This window comes from Glycine soja, chromosome 14 (genome assembly GCF_004193775.1).
Source record: "Glycine soja cultivar W05 chromosome 14, ASM419377v2, whole genome shotgun sequence".
Classification (NCBI taxonomy): domain Eukaryota; kingdom Viridiplantae; phylum Streptophyta; class Magnoliopsida; order Fabales; family Fabaceae; genus Glycine; species Glycine soja.
In genome coordinates, this window is record NC_041015.1 from 27,236,200 (window position 1) to 27,256,438 (window position 20,239).

Genomic DNA, 20,239 nt, shown 5'->3' on the forward strand with positions numbered 1-20,239 from the left:
TATAAACGTCTATGTCTATCTTTACCGTCAAATAAAAAAATTTAAATAAAAATACCAAAACTCTCTATTTATTTCGAGCGTCGCTCAGAATTTAAAAATCTATTTTTCATTTAAAAAGAGACTATTGAATTTGTCTTTGGCCTCTTGAAGAATCAAAGTGACAACATTATTCCACTCCGAAGCAATTGAGGAAGAATTCGAACCCATGACGCATTCTTTCTTTTCTTTCATTACTTAAATCACTAAGTTACCTAACTTGTTTAAGTTATAATATAAACACTATATTATATTTAACAAAAAATAAATATAAAAAAGAATTATTCTAAAAAAATAGTTTGAAAATTTAAGCTGTCCAAAACAATTAGGTATGCATATTTCACACTAAGCACTTTCCGTTTTCTGTTACATTCCAGTTTCCAGCCAACACCAGTCTCAGTTTCAAAAACCCTCGTTCTGAAATACCACTCCCATATCTCAATTTAAAAACTCCTCATTCATTCATTCAATTCAATCATCCAAACTACATGAAGGGTTCCTGCGATCTCGGCACGCCGAAGCGCCGAAAAGCAGAGCCAGAAGAGCAATGTTCCCCTGCGGCCGAGAACACCAAGAAGAGGAAGTCCTCCGCAAAACTCACTCCAAGAAAAAGAGCCTCCAAGGTCTCTCATTTTTTGAATTGTTGTTATTATTAATGTTTTTAGTTATTGCATTGTGGTGAATTAGAGTAATTTGCTTTTCGGTGCAAGTGTTCTCATGCTAATTTGCCAATGCGTGTTGAGTGTGAAAATTGATAATTTTTTTAATTTGTCTTGTTTGCTTGAGCAGAATAGCACCCCGAAGAAGAATAGCACGCCGAAGAAAAATGGATCGGCAGTCGGTTCGCCTGATTCGGCTTGGAAGATCGATTTGCGGTTGGAAGCAAAATTGTCAGCAGAGGTTAGTGTTGCTTGAAGCTGTGACTTTTGAGGGAATTTTTTGTTAATGTTTTGAGCTGTGTGGAATAGTGATATGTGGGTGAAATTTTGATTGTGACCTGTTGGTGCATTGAGCTAGGTTTTCGTTATGGCCAAGAGTTTGTTAGTGTGATGTGATATGTAGTGTGCTTTGTGTTCCTTTCTGAAACAGGAAGATTCAAGGATGTTTGCGGGACGGAAAATACATCCGTTTTTTTCGTTGTGGAAGGTGGAGAAGCAAAATCAGGGACAGGAACATGCTTTATCTGCAGTTAAGAGGGAAGGGAGAGGAATTACATGTGGTCCTATTCATATATTTGAAAATGTTCAGGTATGATGGTTGTGTGTGTGATTTGATGTTGCTTCCTCTAATGTGATAAAAGGGTGGCTTGATTTGTGAATTCTTACAAGATTAGGTGTTTGGTCTCTACTTGTTTTAATTTGAGTTTTGAAGGGGTTTGACTTGTAGATATGTTTAGGGGTGGGAAGCTCTGTTCTGTTGGTTTTTTCATTGTTTTTAGTTTCTTCTGTTCATTCATCACAATTAAATTTCTTCTTTTATTAAAATAATGATCAAATGTTGGTAAATGTATTTCCTTGTTCTCTGGGTTTTTAATTCTGCAATTTCTTCTTGTTGATGCAGGATGGTGCTTCACCCCTTGACTGGAGTGACTGGACATTTTTGGATAAGACCACCGTTGCAGATTTTGGTACAGAAAGTTCAAATTTATTTGTTATGGAGGGTTCTATTGAATCCTTAAATTTTGATAACTTACCTAGTTCTATAAGACCCTCAAGTGCTTCAAGTTCTCACAATGCCATGTCTTGCTCAAGTCAACTTTCTATACAGCCAGATAGTATGCTGGAAATATCACCACCAAACTCAGCTGTGCTAGCTAATGAGCAAGCAATATGGCCTTTGAAGCCAGAAGATGCCAAAGTGGTACATAATTTATTATTGTATAATCGACTTGGGGCCTTCTGTCCCTATCCCCATTAACCTGTCCCCTTTTCACAGCTTTATGTAATCAGTGGAAGCTAAAATTATTGTCAGGACCTGGACTTGGAGGTGAATGAAAATACTTTTTCAGGGCATCAGGGCATTTTCAGAAAGTCAGATACTGAGCCACTGAGTAAATTTCTTCAAGAAAGGTTAACCCAAGCATGAACCAAACCAAATATCTTCTTGGTGATAATATGTGTACATTTTGCCATAGCGATTTTTTTTGTTATTTTATGTTTATGTCATGCACATTCTCTTTATTTGTGGATGCTGTTAAATACCTTTTTCTGAATATGTTGCACTGTTTCCGTCTGTTCATTTTTCTTTTCACTAATGCAATAGCTGCCAAACTGTTGCTTGAACTTTGGAGCACAGTTATGACTTATGAGACCCCTTCAGTCTAGAAACGTATAAGCCCTAATTAATTGGTTTATTTGTGATATTTTGGCTGAAAGCCAGGTGGTTGTGAAATCATTTTTTAGCAATTTCTTACTGCTGCCTTCTTTTCAAATTCTCTCTCTTAACATACCTAAGTACGGTCTAGTGTTCCCAGTTTCTCTTAGAAGTTGTATTTCCATTGCTTTTATTCTATTGTGATTGGTAGCATCTTAGATAGCTGCAACTTCATTTTTCTGTCACTTATGCTATAGGCTTGGCTAGCAAATTTTTTTTCCTGATGATGAATTTTTCCCTTGTATCCTGCCTTGCAGTATGAGGTCTTACTACCATAGTTGTAAAGGTAAGGCTGAGAGCAGCTTATGGATACATAAGTACAAACCAACAAAGGCCTTTGAGGTCAGACATTTCTTCTGGTTCCTGTTGTATTTTTTTTACTTAATACATATATATGCGCGCACAAACACACACACATTAAGTTGCATGTTTGTATTTCCTAAATCATGCTTCTCTTGTTTCATGACTTTGTTTTAGGTTTGTGGTAATGAAGAGGCTATGAATTTCTTGCGTGACTGGTTACATCTTTGGCATGAAAGACGTTATCCATGCAGAAAGGGTTCCTCTAACAGGGATCAAAGTAACAGACAAGATGATGGTGACAATTATATCTGTTCTGATAGTGACTATGCTTCAGAAGATATTAATGAGAAGGATTCCCTACAGAATGTTCTTTTGATTACAGGACCAATTGGGGTGCGTGGAAATATATTTTGTCAAAAATTGTGGCATACACCCCATGGATACATAATCCTGTGCCATTTGATTATTGAAAATATAATTTAATGGGTGAAAATCCTAAGTGGTATGGAGAATGAAAATGACTTTGACTGTTAACTAACTAGAGATGACCCATTTATAAAACCTTTTCACTATTGAATTCTAATATTTTGGAAGCACTTATGCTCATGCACCTGGATCTTTTTGTGGCATATTGCATTCTAGGTAACAAAGCTATATTTATTCTTGTACTATTTACATGTAGAGTAGTTTATTCCAAGGTCTCTTCTATTTTGCATTTCTCCGACAAAACCTCTTCTATTTCTAAAACCTACACAAAACCCCTCCTATTTTATAAAATTTAATAAATAGTGTACAGGGCAGTGGAAGGTGGAGGCAGTCATGTTCTTGATTTTCGAATAGTTTCACCTGGTTTTTAACTTTTTTTTAGAGATAACACTAACAGGCACACTTAACAACTCAGGCCAGTAAAAAACAGACATGCCACTTAAAATAGTTTTAGGTACACTGTGTCGTTATACATATATATATATATATATATATATATATATATATATATATATATATATATATATAAAGGATCAATTTGGTTTTATGCTAGGGAGGTCTACAGCAGAAGCCATTTATCTTATCCGGAAGTTGATGAAAAAGTACGGAAGTAAGGAAAGAGACTTACATATGGTTTTTGTTGACTTGGAAAAAGCTTATGACCATGTCTCAAGAGATGTGTTGTGGAAGACTTCGGAGAAAAAAGGCATGCACATGGCTCATATCTGAGCTATACAAGACATGTATGAAGGGGTAACTACTAGTGTGAGAATTCCAGGAGGTGAAACTAAGGACTTTCCTATTGGGATAGGATTACATCAAGGCTCAACTTTAAGTCCTTACTTGTTTAACCTAGTCTTGGATGTGCTTATCAAGGACATACATAAGATTATCCCGAATTGCATGCTTTTTGCAGATGATATAGTCTTGGTTGAGGAATCAAGGGAAGGAATTAACAGTAAGCTTGAACTCTAGAGGCAGACTTTGGAAACAAAAGGTTTTCATTTAAGTATGAGTAAGACAAAATACATACACTACAATTTTAGCAAGAGATGAGAGAATTTTGGATCGGAAGTTAAATTGGGGGAAGATGTCATACACTCATACCACAGGTCTCTAAGTTTAGATACTTGGGATCAATCATACAAGATGATGGAGAAATTAATGAGGATGTTACGCATAGGATACAAGTGGGATGGCTTAAATAGAGAAAAAGCATCGGGGTTATTTGTGATTGCAAAGTGCCTACCAAGCTCAAAGGCAAGTTTTATCGTATAGCTATACGTCTAGCTATGCTATATGGTAGTAAATGTTGGGCTTTAAAGGGACCTGAGAGAAAATTGGGAGTTTGAAAAATGAGGATGTTAAGATTGGTGTAGCACCCATTGAGGAAAAGATGACATAAAATCAGTTAAGGTGGTTTGGGCATATACAAAGAAGGCCATAAGAGGTGCCAGTTAGAAGAGTGGATGGTATGATTTTTAGCTTGGGGAAGAGGGAGACCAAAAAGGACATTGGATGAACTCTTCAAGGAAGACTTGAGACTTAACAATACTTTTAAATCCTTGGTTTTTAATCGTGTCGAATGACATCATGTGGTCCATGTAGCCTATTAGACTAAGAAAGTTGCAGATGAAAAATTGTGTTCTCCTGTGGAGAATTCTGCATTAAATAGTGCCTATACAATTTGATTTCTACATCTGTGCATTAAGTAGCCAATCTACAGTAAATGCTATCCTACAGTTGAGATGACTAATTAAGGAGATAATTACAGTTGTATAATCATATAAGATCTCCTGTTTTGAATGACCAACAAATTTGTACCAATAATAACAAATATGCTACAATTTGTGCGAATTAATAACTAATATTTTGCTAATCAATTCCATTGACATCCATCCTCAAATTGATGCTGGTAAGTCTAAAAGCATCAATTTGCTGACTAGAAAATTATGGCATTGACGTGTCAAGGATTTGGTGAGAATGTCTGTTGAACAGATGTAGAAATGTGAGGCAAGGTGATAACTCGATGGTCATATGCTTCCCGGATTGAGTGACAACTAATCTCTATGTGCTTTGTTCTTTCATGGTAAACAGGACTTATGGCAATTTGAATGACACTTGTATTGTTAGCATGCAGAGGAGTTGGTTTTGCTTATGAAAAACCAAGCTCTTAAAGGAGATCGCATAACCAAATAATCTCAGAGCATGCAACACACATGGTGTGGTATTCTGCTTCAGTGGATGATTTGGAGACTAAGTCTTGTTTCTTGCATTTCCAAGAGATTGAAGCTTCCCCTAAGAAGATTCACCAACCAGTAGTGGATTTTCTTGTGCTGGACATCCAGCCCAATCAGAATCACTGTATGCTTGAAGTTGTGTTGATGCACCAGTAGGAAAGAAAAGACCACAACTAGAATTACCAAGTAGATACTTAATAATATGATGTACTGCTGAAAGATGCAAATGCCGAGAAAATTGCATGAATTTGCTAACTGTGTGGACAACAAATGAGATGCTTAGTCTGGTGATGGTTAGGTAAATAAGACTTCCAACCATCTTACGATAGAAAGTTGGGTCTTGTAGAAGGTCAACTCCATCTCATTGCAATTTCAGATTAATTTCCATTGGAGTGTGAACAGAAGCAGAATTAGTGAGACCAACTAATTGAATTAGATCTTGAATATATTTGTGCTGATTGACAAAAATGTCTTTTTGTTGAAAGTGTACTTCTAATCCCAAGAAATAAGTGAGTTGGCCAAGGTCTTTCATGTGGGAAGTTGAGGGCAACAGTCTCTTGATTGTACTGTAGCCTCTTGATATGATCCGGTGACCACAATATCGTTCACATATACAAGAAGTATGACAATTCCTTTTAAGCTCCTTTGTATGAAAAGTGACGGATCATACCTGCTTTGCATGAAGGAAAAACTAAGCAGTGTTGTGCGAAACTTTTCAAACCATATTCTCGGTGCTTGTTTCAATCCATATAAAGAACGCTTCTGTTTGCACACAACATTAGACAAAGGTGAAGGCATACCGATAGGAAGTCTGATGTAAATTTCCTCCTTGAGGTCACCATGGAGGAATGCGTTCTTAACGTCCATCTAATGTATTTGCCAAGATTTAGATGCAGCAATGACAAGAATAGTGCGCACAATAGTCATTTTGACCACAGGTGCAATGGTCTCCTCATAATTAAGGTCAAATTCTTGCTTATTTCCAAGAACAACCAACCTGGTCTTGTATCAATCGATTGATCCATCTGAACAAAGCTTTATATTGAATACAAATTTGCTGCCAAGGGGTTTGACTGAAGAAGGACAGGTTACAGCAACCCATGTTTGATTTTCTTCTAGTGCTAGAAGTTCTATTTCCATAGCTTCTCTCCAACATTTGTGCTAGAAGTTTTATTCCCATGTTTTTTTTTCTATTTCTCAGTATTTAGATTATTAATGACTCTTCATCTTTTCCCCTCAAGGAATCATTTGATTATAATCTCTGTTTCTATGTCTTTTAAAAAACGTATAGAAATTTAATTTTTTATTTTACTTTTCAAGCAATTGGTTGCCTATGAATGATCATAAAATATTCAGAAAAGTTCAGGAATTTAATTGCATTTCTAATGATAGTATTAAGTAATGATAGTCTTTGTTTTTCTTTGGTATTTTGATTTTGATTAAAGGAGTGTATATAAAATGCAAACTTTCTCATTTGTTCCTTCCACAATTTTCTTGGCTTGGGTAAGCATAACATAGCTGCCCCTCTGTTCAATTTTGCATAATAATTATCAAGAAAATTCTGTAATTCTTTATTCTGGTAATCATGGTGGTAGGAAGGAACGATCGACTTTTTTTTTTCTTGGTATATTTTGATTAATGGTAGGTCTATAAAAACTATGTCCCATTTGTGCCCTTAAGAATGCTGACATAAATGAATTCAACATAGTTGTAGATAATTATCATCATTTATATGTTCTTGGATTCAATATTTTCAGTATAACAGTAAACACTTCTTGTTCATAACTTCTAACTGGTTGCTAAAGAATGAGTTTGTAATGCTGCAGAGTGGCAAGTCTGCAGCTGTCTATGCTTGTGCCCACGAACAAGGGTTTAAGATTTTAGAGGTATCACTATTTAAAAATATATTTTTGTATATTTATGCTTTCAATTGATCCATCTTTGTAATGATATTCATTAATCTCACGCACACTGCAAATAGCTACCTTTGATTTTTCAAATGAATCAGTAAAGATCAAGCATAGAAATTAATTAGCTAGATTGGGTTTATGATGATGTATTGTAAAGTTTGCTTCTTTTCTGAATTTTGGAGTTATGCATTCTATTCCATTCCGTACCCAATATGAAGAATGGCAGTTATTATGTTTTAGTTAAAAATATTGTTTTCCTTATTTTCTGGGATAGAAAAAAATAAAAATAATATATATATATATATAGGAAGGGGAGAATATAAGAGAGGATAAGTTATCCTCTATAAACCACAAGGTTGAAGGATATAGATAGGGTTTACTCTAATTGTGTGTTGTATCACACATGTATACTCTTATTTATAATTGAATATCATTACAATTTAGGGAAACATGATCATGACTATTAATGACAATAATCCCTAATTATCAGCTAATGATAATTCCCTAATTATAGTGATAAAATCATATCTTCAACACTCCCACTCAAGCATGAGCATATATGTCATATGAACCAAGCTTGTTACATATGTTGTCAACACGAGAACCTTTGAGGTATTTAGTAAACATGTCTGCAAGTTGATCACCGGAGCTGACAAAGTTAGTGATGATTTCTCCTGAGAGCACCTTCTCTCTCACAAAGTGACAGTTAATTTCGATGTGTTTAGTCTGCTCATGGAAGATCGACTTTGATGCAATGTGGAGAACAACTTGATTGTCGCATAGCAGTCTAGTATCCTGAGTGTCTCCAAATTTTAGCTCTTGGAAAAGTTGCCTGAGCCATGTAATCTCGGATGGAATTGCTTCCATAGCACAGTACTCAGCTTCAACATTGGATTAGCAACTATTTTATGCTTCTTGCTCCTCCAAGAGATCAAGTTCCCTCCAATAAGAACATAATATCCAGAACTGGACCTTCTATCTGATGGTGATCCTACCTAGTTAGCATTAGAATAACAGACAATTTTGGCATTGTCTTTATCTCCATATATTAATCCGCGACTTGGTGCATTCTTAAGGTAACATTCCAATGACTATCACATGGTTCCTCCAAGAATTGGCTAACCACACTGACTGCAAATTTGGTCTAGTGACAGTGAGGTAATTAAGCCTGCGTACTAGACGACGATATTTTCTGAGGTCTTTCAATGGCTCCTACTAACTCGGAAGAAGTTTCACATTAGGATCCATGGGAGTATCGCTCGAGCGACAATCAATCATATCTGTCTCAATCAAAATGTCTAAGGCATACTTCTATTGGAAAATGACAATGCTAGATGAGGATTGGGCAACTTCAATGCCGAGGAAGTACCTGGGTGGGCCCAAGTCCCTAGTCTAAAACTGCCTATGAAGGTGAGACTTGAGGTGGAGGATCCCTGTGGAGTCATCACCAGTGATGACGATGTCATCAACATATACGAGATAGAAGCACAAACCAGACTTAGAATGAAGGAATATTACTGAGTGATCAACTTCACAGTGAGTCATACCAAATTCAAGCACAGCGGAGCTGAAACGACCAAACCAGGCACGGGGAGATTGCTTCAAGCCATAGAGTGAGACAAAGCTTACGAACAAGGGAGGAGTCACCGGAGACAAAAAGCCAGATGGCTGATCCATGTACACCTCTTCTTGCAATTGACCATGCAAGAAGGCATTTTTGATATCCAACTGGTGAAGAGGTCAATGTCGGATTGCGTCCATAGCAAGAAAAAGTCAAACAGAGATCATTTTGACCACATGAGAAAATTTTCACCATAATCAAGACCAAAAATCTGAGAATATCCCTTGGCCACCAGGCGAGCTTTATAGTGATCAATAGTGCCATCTAGTGTGATCTTCACCTTATAGACCCAACAACACCCAACAGTGGATTTGTTAGGAGGCAAGGGAACAAGCTCCCATGTGTTGTTGGCATCCAGCATAGCCATTTCTGCCAGCATCGTCTTTTGCCAATTGTGGTCAGCCATGGCTTCACCTGTACACTTTTGGAATAGACACAAAATCCAAAGAAGAGATAAAAGAGTAATAAGAGGGAGATAAACAGTCACAATTAAGAGTAAAAGCATATAAAGGATTGGGATTACGAGTGGATCGAACACCTTTGCGTAGGGAAATGGGAAATTCAATTGCAAGCGATGGTGGTGGACAGATGTTTGGAGTAGGAGATGATGATGGAGGATCAGTAAGTGGCGCTGCTGGTAGTGCCTGTATCCGTCGGTGGTATGTGAGTAGTGGCGGTGGAGTTGGAGCAGGAGCAACGAGTGGTGCCGAAACAACAGGTGAAACCTCCAGAGGGTCATTTTCAACGATGGAAGGAAAGAAAGGAGTAGTCTAAAAGAATGTAACATCAGTAAAGATCAGATACCGTTGAAGTTGAGGAGAGAAGCATCGGTAACCCTTCTGGAGGTGGGAATAACCTAGAAATATACATTTTAGAGACTTGGCAGAGTTTATTTCTACCTGGAAAGTGATCATGGACAAAACATGTACTTCTAAAGACATGGAGAGGAACCGAATGAAGGTCCTATTTAGGATTCAAGATGGAATAAGAAATCTGATTATTGAAAACCAATGGAGGCATGCAGTTAATCATATGAAAAGCAGTAAAAGAAGCACCCCCCCAAAAACGAAGTGGGACATTATAGTGAAGAAGGGTGTGAGTTGTTTCCACCAAGTGACGGTTTTTGCGTTCAGCAACACCATTATGTTGTGGTGTTTAGGCACATGATGTTTGATGAAGAGTCCCTTGCGAGTTTAGGAAGGACTAAAACTGGGATGACAAATATTCTTTTGCACTATGTGTTCGTAAAATTTTAATTAAGGAGCCAAACTGATTTTGAATCTCAACAAAAATACTTTGAAAAATAGAAAAACATCAGAACGATTCTTTATTAGAAAAAACCCAAGTAGAACAAGAGAAATCGTCTATAGATGTGACAAAATAAAAAATCCTAATGTGGAACAAACTTGACTCGAACCCCAAATATCAGAGCGAACTAAGACAAAAGGTGACACAACACGCTTATTATTGACACGAGAACCATAATTGGTATGAGTATATTTACCTAGTTGACACGACTCGCATTGAAAGGACTTAACATTAGAAAGACTTGGAACTAATAGATGCAATTTCTCCAGATTCGAGTGCCCAAGGCGTTGATGTGCGAGAGCTGGAGATGCAGATGAGACACAGCCACAGGCAATCGGAGGCGTAAGCTGATATAATCCTCCAGACTCATGTCCTACTCCAATTCTCAGTCAAGTGTGTCGAACCTGTACAAGAATGGAATTATTAACAAATTGGACAGAAAAATATAGAGCAAGTGAGTTTGCTAATATAGATTAAATTAAAAGGACAACCAAGAACAAATAAGACAAAATTTAATGAAAATTGAGGAAAAGGGTGTGTTTGTCCGATGCCTCGAACTTTAATCTGAGAGCCATCTGTGCGAGTAACAGAAGGCAAGGTGTTTGAAAAAGTCAAGGAAGAGAAAAGAGATTGGTTACCTGTCATATGATCAGAGGCACTGGAATCAAGAATCTAAGGTCCAAGAGAGGAGGACTAAGAAACAAAGGCTACAGGATTACCAGACTGAGCCAGAGGTAACATGTGATGCAAGTTTTGTTGGCTGCTCGAAGCTAGAGAAGCTCATTATACTCAGCAACAGAGATAGTAATCTCTGAACAAAGGTGGTCACTTGGGCCACATTAACTCATCGAGACAATTGTCTTGCTTTGATGTGACAGTCTTCTTCAACATGAACCCAGTTCTTGCAGTAGTGGCAGTGAATACCTCGACCATCACCACGTCCTCCATGATGAGAGGAGTGAGAGACAAAGGCAGAGGAATCCCCAGTAGAAGTGGAAAAGGGTCCGAAGGTATGTGGAATGGAGAGACACAGCAACTGCTCCTGAACTAAGTCATAGGTGGGAACCGTAGGACTCGATAATATCTGATTGCGAATTGCGTCAAGGTCTGATGTGAGTCCAGCAAGAGCAACCACTATGAAGAACTGTCCGCATTGTTTGTAAAAAGTTGTTACATTAGTAGTAAAGGGCATAGTAGAATATCCCGCAATCAAACGATCAAGCTTACCAAGGTGTGTCTACATGTCCATGTTTTCTAACTTAATTTTCATTAAGGTAGTGAATACACTGTAGAAACGATGGACATCGTTGGAGTAAACTTTCTTGGCCTTGGTCCGCACATCATAGCAGGCTGTAAAAGCCTAGTACTATGCCTGAAGGTTGGGAGCAAGAGAGAACCATAGCACGCTGCATCCTATCGATTTGCTTCCAATGGGCTTGATTTTTGGTCGAAACATCCGTTTGTTTGGTGGTTTGGTGATCTGCATGGCCTTGGCATTGGAACCACAACTGAATAGAAGCGACCCAAGTGCTGTAGTTCGTGGTCCTGATTAATTTTTCGCACGGAATCAGCGGAACAATAGTGAACGTAACTGGGGCAGCAAAAATGAGAGAGGCCATCAGAAATTCATTGAAAAGGTGCCAAATAGGGGGTTGGGAAGGTATGTCGGAGGTAGGCGAGTTTGATGGAGGGGTTGCCGGCGAGTTAGTACGCCAGATAGTGGATCACGTGCCGATTTAGTGAGGTCTACTCGTTGGTGAAGAAGTAGTGTGTGGCAGTAGATTAGGAGGCGTTCTGGTTGCCGGAGGGAGGAAACTCTAGGGGTGTGGTCATGTCGGGGTAAGGGGGTCTCGGCGGTGGTGAACAGAGACTTGCGGTTCGATTCGTGTTACTATTCATGCGAACAATAGAGAACGCACATGGAGACAGAAAAAATAATAGAGGAAAAATTTTAACCTATCTCTATGATACCATATAGAAAGGTTTTACTGTAATCGTGTGTTGCATCATACATGTATACTCTTAATTATAATTGAATAACAATACAATTTAGGGAAACCTAATCCAGACTATTAATGACAATAATCCCTAATTATCAGCTAATGATAATTCCCTAATTATAGTGATCAAATCACATCTTCAACAAAGGAAAAGAAATGTAAAAACCTTAACAGGTAACCACAAATCAAATGCAACCTAAGAAGAAAAGAGAGATGGGAGCCACCACAACTACCCTAAAACTCTTGAAGGAAACTCCCTTCACAAAATCACCTCTGAAAAAGGGAAAAAGTAAAACTAAAATGAACACAAACAACACAACCATCGCCTTCAATAAAGGAGATAACTAAAAGCTTTCAAAAGAACCTAGACAAGCCTTCTAGTTCCTCTAGATCATCCATAATTTATTTGTTGCTTTTTGTACTTTCTTCGTACTATAGATATTTGGCAGAAAAACTACCTTTACCTCCATACCCAAAGGATCAACCGCCGTTATCCCCATTGAATCAAGAAGTTATTTTGGATCACCCAAATCACTTGCATTTTCCAAAGGTCTTCCTCATCCATGGCCCTTTTCACTTTGACCAAAAAGTTTCAGCTTTTCAATATCTGGACAAGGAAGAATTTCCTTTCTAGAATCAGCATTGAAAGAATGACATCTAGGATACCATTCTCTTCTATGCGATCCTTGCAGCCTAAACTTACGGTATTATTAATTTGAACAATTTGTTGTAGAAAAAGCTCCTTCACTCCTTGTAAGATATCATCAATATAGGGACACTCTTGCTCACCATTCTATTGATCAATTTTTTCTCTTAAGCCATCCAGAAGTAGACATTTACATCTTCAAAATTAACCTCTTGCCCTTTCTGGAAATTTGAAAACCCAAACAAGTTTCAACAACCTCTGCACTTTCTTGTTGAAAATAATCTTTTCACTCCTTGTAAGTTATCATCAATGTCAAAACACCCTGCCGAACATCCTATTGCTCATATTCTTCCCTTAATTCATCCAGAAACAGACCTTCATTGTCTTCATAAAAGGAATCAAGATCATCTTTATCATATAAACTCTGCCGGCCCACCTCTGTACCTGCAAATGGAGAATCTTCTTCAATCTCTTCAAGAGTCAATTTGAATCCTGAATTTTGCAGGCATTCTTAACAACATTGTTTAATTTCACCCTATCTATCCTGTCTTTGTGCATAGTAGAGAAAACTCTAGACAGACCATAACTGTAGAAAATGCTTCAGCATTTATCTCTTTCCCATCAGAACTCTGACCTTTGCCAAACTCTCTTTGGGAACTATGTTGATTGTCAGCATTGCTGATGTGACCAGATGTTGTAAGTTTGTAACTGCCAAAGCAAAGCACTTCCCATATGCCAATGTGCATCTCCACCAAACACCACTGATTCCTTTCACAAATTAGAGGACCAATAACAAGAGGCATATGCCTTCGCCCTTCACCTACTTTCTTAACAGCCCAGCAGTATCCTTTCCTAAAGGCATAATAACAGTAGTGTTGGAAACAATTATTAGTGTTGCCCTTATAATGGCCTACTTTCCAATAGGAAGTATTTGAGAAACAGATGCGGGATGTATCCCCACACTCCTGTGAGCAGCTTTTTGTAATATCTTCTAGTTGTTAATTGTTAAAACTTGTCCTTTCTTTGTTTTAATATATCTGTAATTTTGTTTATGAATTTGGTAAAATATTTCAAAGTTTATTGCTCATGTCTTAACAGATCAATGCATCAGATTGTCGAAACGGGGCTGCTGTCAAGCAAAAATTTGGATCGACTCTTGAATCAAATCACGGAAAGTTCAAAAGGTTTATTAATGTGTCCTGTCAATGCTTGCTAAGAACTGTTGTTACTAAAAACATCTGTTGCTGTGTTATTTTATTTGGGAAAACCTAAGTCCCACATCGGCTAGAGATAGTGCCAAGATAGAGTATATAAGTGGAAGAAAACCCTCACTTCATGAGCTACTTTTTGGGGTTGAGTTAGGCTCAACTCACATTCTAAGATGGTATCACAAGCTATTCTAGATTCATTAAATTGGTCACCCACCATGTTATGCTCATACCAAGCTCAAAAATGTTGGGCATGAGGGGGAGTATTGGGAAAACCCAAGTCCCATATCGGCTAGAGATAGCGTCAAGATAAAATATATAAGTGGAAGGTAATCCTCACTTCATGAGCTAGCTTTTAGGGTTGAGTTAGGCTAAACCCACATTCTAAGATTATCTGACCATACTTTAGCTCATATGTGCTTTCACTTTCCTTCAATATTTTGTTGACTTATTTGAGTCTTAATTTTGTCTAAGAAAGAGCATTTCTTCTTTCACAGGTAATTGGCACTTCATTTAAATTTACATGGGAATATAGATGCCCTTGAGGAAATGCCATAGACTAAACAATACTATATGTTGGGTAGATGAAAGCATTGTGTTAGTAGTTGTTGCAAAATCAAATAATTCTATGCTGTCTTTAAATTAGTAGTTTGATTTTTTCAAGCTCTAGTAGGGTGATTATCCAATTAAGAGAGAAGCAAATTTGAAAGAAACCTTGTGAGAACCACACCACAAAACTTAGTCATTGTAGTTGGAGAGCCCAAAGTCTTACAAACCCCACACTAGAATTCCATACTTCTAATGGGACTCAAGTCCCAAACTTTGCAATTGGATCCTATCATCGCACCATGCTCTGCAGCTCCAACACACATGCAGGTTGTTTGTGCACTAGCCCTTTAACTAGTCTCGGGCAGACATTGCAATTGCCGGTAAGAGATTAGTATTTTACTCCCTAAAGTGTTTTTTACTTAGTTTCTGTATTTCTTGTAATCAGAGGTTAGTTAACTGTTTCTCACAGTTAACTAATTCAGGTTAGGTTAGTTTTCTATTAGACAATTGTAAGTACAACTGTCAACAGCTTTATCATTCTGTTATGCAACTGCCTATATGTACTGTTTCATTCCCCGATCTATGGTCTGGTTGAATCCTCATCAATATAGAAACACTTTCCTCTCTCTCTCTCTCTCTTTCTCTCTTCTCCCTAAATCTCTTTAGCCGGTGTCATCACTTGTTTGCAGATAAGAGACATGGTGGTAGACTATGAGCCTATGACACTAATTGATAAAAATAACTTGGGAAAACCACACGACATAAGTTAGTGGTTCTAGTTGGAGAGTTCAAGGGCTTATAAACCTCACACTAGAATCCCATACTTCCAATGTGAGACTCAAGATCCATACCTTGCAATTGGATCCTAACAAAATTTTAGATGTTCAGGATAGTAAAGGCATTAGCAAACTATTAAGAAGCGTTGTTGAAGTCCCTAAATGTCTTAAGCAATAACCTTGTAATGTGGGCTGGAGTGCAGGATGGGCTCCTAAATTCATTCTTCAGTGAGATAGAGAAATCAAATGAATGGGTTTAAGGGTAAGGGGAAAACAAGAGTATGGAATTTAATGTTGAATTTCTTCATTGCATGGTTTTCCTTTTCAATCTTATTTTAATAGAATCAAGTTACTCACTGTAAGAACCCTTTCTGTCAATCTGTTCTGTGGTAATATCTTATATGGTGCTTCTCTTTCAGGTTATTGGATCACACTGAGAGTCCACATAAGAAAACTGTGAAGTTGCTTCCAAGTCCAGCTTTGCCTAATGGTATAGAAGCTGAGGAGATGGGTGATGGGGTGATTGAACTGATAACCATTTCCGATGATGAAGCCTGTAGTCTTGGTGGAACCTCTCCAAGGTTACGTGGCAAAAGTAATGTATTTACATGTGGTAGTGTCCAAACTCTAATTCTAGTTGAGGATGTGGACATCCTTTTTCCTGAAGATCGTGGATGTATTGCTGCCATACAACACATTTCTGAGACAGCAAAAGGGCCAATTATATTGACCAGCAATAGTGAGATGACTTGTTACAATAATGCATCATTGCTCAACATATAGCTTTGGTCAATGCGTTCATATTTATGACGATGTCATTTTTTCAAATTAGGTAATAATGGTGGCCTACCAGATAGTTTTGCAAGACTACATGTTTCTTTCTCATTGCCATTGCCAGATGAGTTACTTTGCCATATGTACATGGTATGTGCTTTGGGATTTCCAACTCCTCAGAACGGAAAATTGAAAGCGAAATTTATACTTCTATGGATGACCTGCAGGTTTGTGTCACAGAAGAAGTCAACATCAATCCTCTTTTACTGAAAAATTTTATCCAGTCTTGTGATGGAGATATTCGTAAAACCATTATGCAACTTCAGTTCTGGTTCCAGAGTAAAAAATATAAAAAAGGTGTGTTACACTTACATAGCAATTACTTTTGTTGCATGTGGATGTTTATGACTTAAAGAAAACCATAGTTCAAATTTGGGCTTATTATTGTGTGCTTTGATTGCTCTCTTTTTAAGGCCTACTTTTTTTTTCATTTGTGTTAGCAATAGCTTGTAGCATGTACACAGAAAAGAAAACAGCTTATTATATTATTTATCGATTAATTTTGGAGAAATATTTAAAAGGTTAGAGAAGTTAGATCAAAATACTTCTATCAAGAGAGATAGGGATCAGCTATTTTGTAATTGTGAGTAATCAGATTAGGGGGAAACCAATATCAATTACACTTTTATTTATTTATTTGTTCATTCTCTTTGAACAAATTATTTGACATATATAGAAATTATCTTCCTTGAGTTTTCCATGATGGTTATTTTTTAATTGAGCACATATAGATCAATTGGAAAGAGATTGTCCTCACTTGACCGACTGGCTGTCTCGAGTTCAAATCCTCGGAATGCAAATGTGTTAAAACCTGATAAAGAGAGCTTTGTCACCCTTAGTGGTCCTGTTTAACTCATGCTCAAATAAGATGAATCAAACCCAAAAACCAGCCTCTACATGTACATATAGCCTCCCCAGACTTTACTAGGTGGGAGCCTCGTGCTAGTTTGCCCCCTTTTTAACTAGTCTTGAAGCAAAAACTGAAGATTTTTCCCCCCATCCCTTTTCACTCACTATTTTCTTTAATACATTTTCAATTTTATGACTTCAACTTGATGGAAAGATTTTTTTTTTCACAAGGTACTTCTAGAAACTAACAACTCAAATATATAAATTGTGTGTGAATATAAATGCATATGTGATTAATATTGCAAATAAGACAACATACAATTCCCATTGCAGAAATGTAAACATTTTCTTTCTTTACTGTCCAGACAGGAAAGTGCAGAAGGTGTATGGCTCACTTCCTTTTGATCTTGAGGCTTGTCATCAGATAATACCAAAGATGCTACCCTGTGATTATCCCTCAGAGTTATCCAAACTAATTGAGAAGGAAATTGCTAACTCAATAACCATAATGGAGGACAACTCATGCTCGCAGGGGTTAGTTAATAAAGAGCTAGACATAAATGAAAGGAAAAATGATTTAGATGTGCAATTTATGAAGACTGATTATTTAGAGGCCAAGGTTGAGAGGATCAAGAGATCTCTTACAGACTGCAGTAGGTTTGAAAGTCAACATAGTGCTATTTCTGAACTATCACATTGTTCTGGATCCCTGGTAACATCCTCTTGGCAAAAGGATCAAAGTAAACATATAGTGATGTCCTCTGATTCTGAGGAGAAGGATCCAAACAATGGACATTCTCTAGACGTTCATGAGGAAGTTTACAAGAGACATTCCCTTGAAAGCAACAGTGAATATCTATGTAAGTTTCAAACGAATCAAGCCTACCCCAGTACATCATTTTGTAAACTGGTTTGTTCTGGTCTGGAAGATTCAGAGGAGGAACGGTATAAATATGTAGAAACTGCTCATGATGCATGCTTAAATGAAACATGTAAATCGTTTGATATGTCCTGTTTTCCAGGAACAATATCCATTCCTGAGACAGCAATTCAAAATGGAATAAAGCCAATGTCTGGACCAGTGTCTTCTGGCTGCCATGCTGATCCGGTAGAAGTTTCTCTGAATAATGAGCTGACACCGTTCACTTTCAGTGTTTGTCAGTCCTTAGACAAATTGCCACAAAATTCTGATTCATTGGTAAATACTGAAATTCCGGAATCTTTTTCAAAAGCCGCAGTGCAAAATCTCAGAGATGGGAACACGGAAACCTCAACTGTGTGTAATGTAATAGATGAGTGCGGCCATGCTGATTTTAAATGGAAATCAAAGTTTGCTGAGTCCAGTCCATCTATGGCGATGGATATGGTACATTTGTGGAGGAAACATCGTATTTGTCAAAAGGATTTAGGACAGCATGACAACCCAGAACTGGGTGTTATTCAAGTTGTTAAACTTACTAGTGGACTGACCAATCTAATTTCTGAAGCTGACTTACTGTTTCATGGTCACCAACAAAAACAATGTGTAAGTGCCTTAAAAAAGTTTTTCTTCATTTATATTGTTTTAGTACCTTAATTATGATAATAATGAATGTGCACTTGTGCAGGGTATTATGGAGCCTCTGATGTCCCTTTCCGATGAAGCCATATATAGTTGGTATTATGAACAAATGATGATGTCTACTGTTGCTGTACATGGTTTTTGTTTTTATGCCAAACGTATATCAGATGTGGGATCTAAGTTTGGTTTTATGAATGAGGTAGATCTAACTTCAGAGATGTTGGCTTGCACTACTAATGTTATGGCACTGGGAAACTTGTCTAGACAGGACCAAACAAAAAGCACAAGTATCCATGCCAAAAAGCAATTAGAGGTGAACGACCCAACAAATATTATGAAGAGGTATTTGTCCTTGACTTCATTTTAATTGTTAGTGCACACAATTCTTTTAGAATTTAATGGTCATACACTGACGTATAAAACAGTTTCATTGTTATCTAATCACAGACCACCATGTAAATAAGTGTGTTGACTTTTACAATCACTACTTTAAAGTCATATCAACAGTGGTTTATGATTAGATAACAATATAAAACTGTTTTACATTTTCTCATTCTTTTAACTTAAAAAATATTTTTCGGTATTTGCTTAATGTCAGACTTACTTCAGCAATTTAATGAAAAACAGAACATGTTTGTCCAACGCGATCCGGTCTATCATTCCTGCAAGATCGTCATTATCAATGAAAGGTCTTGCGTTCAATGAATATATATCTTCACTACGCCAAATTTCATTTTCAGAAGGTTTCCGCATTTCACATGGTTCTGAAAATATGAGAAAACGAAGGTACATGTTTGTGAAGCAAAATCAGTTTTCAGCATTCTGATTAATTGAAAAAGTTAACCAAGAATGGCTTAATCAGTTTTCCGCATTTCGCATAATGTCTTAATGCAGGCGGGTTGCTCCACATTATTTGAGCAGAGGTAGAATGGCGTTGTCCCCTGAAATTATATCATTGGTGTGTGAAGGTGATTTGTTCAGAAATATTTCTTCACAATATACTGCTAACATGGAAAGCAACTGTACATGATTAAACTTTAGAGCGTACATTTAATTTAAAAATAAAGCCATTAGTTCTGTGAAAATAAGAGTTGGTGTTTGGCATAGGACGAGGCCAATATGGCTTATTGACGCCTATGATTACGATCATGGGCTGAGATTGTAAAATAAACCATAGCAGCGAAGGATTAGCACAGGAGCTAGGAATTGTAAAATTTATTAATTGTAGACGTGTTATTTATTGTTCAAATAATCTTATTTTAACTAGAATTCTGTAGGGGCTGCCTTAATGCATCAAATTGCAATCTTAGAGCATGTTGCTTCGTCTATATGATAGATCATATTGAATGTTTGTATCTATATATCTCTCCTTATAAATATTAATTAAATAAATCCTAATCATTTTAGTTAGATAAGATTTGACTTGAGTATTTTTTTAAAGTCCTTGTAATATATTAATATACTAATATTAACGATGTTGTTAATAATATCATTAGTATTAATTTGTCAACAATATTATTAATACTAAAAGTGTATTTA

General features: G+C 37.0%; 1 protein-coding gene across 2 annotated transcripts; it reads left to right on the top strand.

Moving 5' to 3' along the window:
• Positions 1-329: 329 nt before the first annotated feature.
• On the top strand, positions 330-20,014 carry LOC114385393. Of its 2 annotated transcripts, XM_028345449.1 has the most exons (16): positions 331-659; positions 826-936; positions 1,126-1,284; positions 1,597-1,896; positions 2,008-2,105; positions 2,667-2,751; positions 2,887-3,105; positions 7,265-7,324; positions 14,022-14,107; positions 15,876-16,195; positions 16,289-16,380; positions 16,458-16,587; positions 17,505-18,664; positions 18,747-19,042; positions 19,328-19,486; positions 19,595-20,014. In XM_028345449.1, exons 1-16 carry the CDS (start codon positions 525-527, stop codon positions 19,728-19,730), a joined length of 3,546 nt encoding a protein of 1,181 aa, XP_028201250.1. In that variant the 5' UTR covers positions 331-524; the 3' UTR covers positions 19,731-20,014. The 2 variants fall into 2 exon arrangements, with proteins under 2 accessions (XP_028201251.1, XP_028201250.1); XM_028345450.1 differs by lacking the exon at positions 7,265-7,324 and having other exon boundaries at positions 330-659.
• The last annotated feature ends 225 nt before the right edge of the window (positions 20,015-20,239 follow it).

Coding starts and splice junctions, on each gene's coding strand:
- LOC114385393 (XM_028345449.1), top strand. CDS start 525: ATGAAGGGTTCCTGCGATCTCGGCACGCCGAAGCGCCGAAAAGCAGAG. Junction 660..825: donor CAAGAAAAAGAGCCTCCAAG/GTCTCTCATTTT, acceptor TTGCTTGAGCAG/AATAGCACCCCGAAGAAGAA. Junction 18,665..18,746: donor GTCACCAACAAAAACAATGT/GTAAGTGCCTTA, acceptor GCACTTGTGCAG/GGTATTATGGAGCCTCTGAT.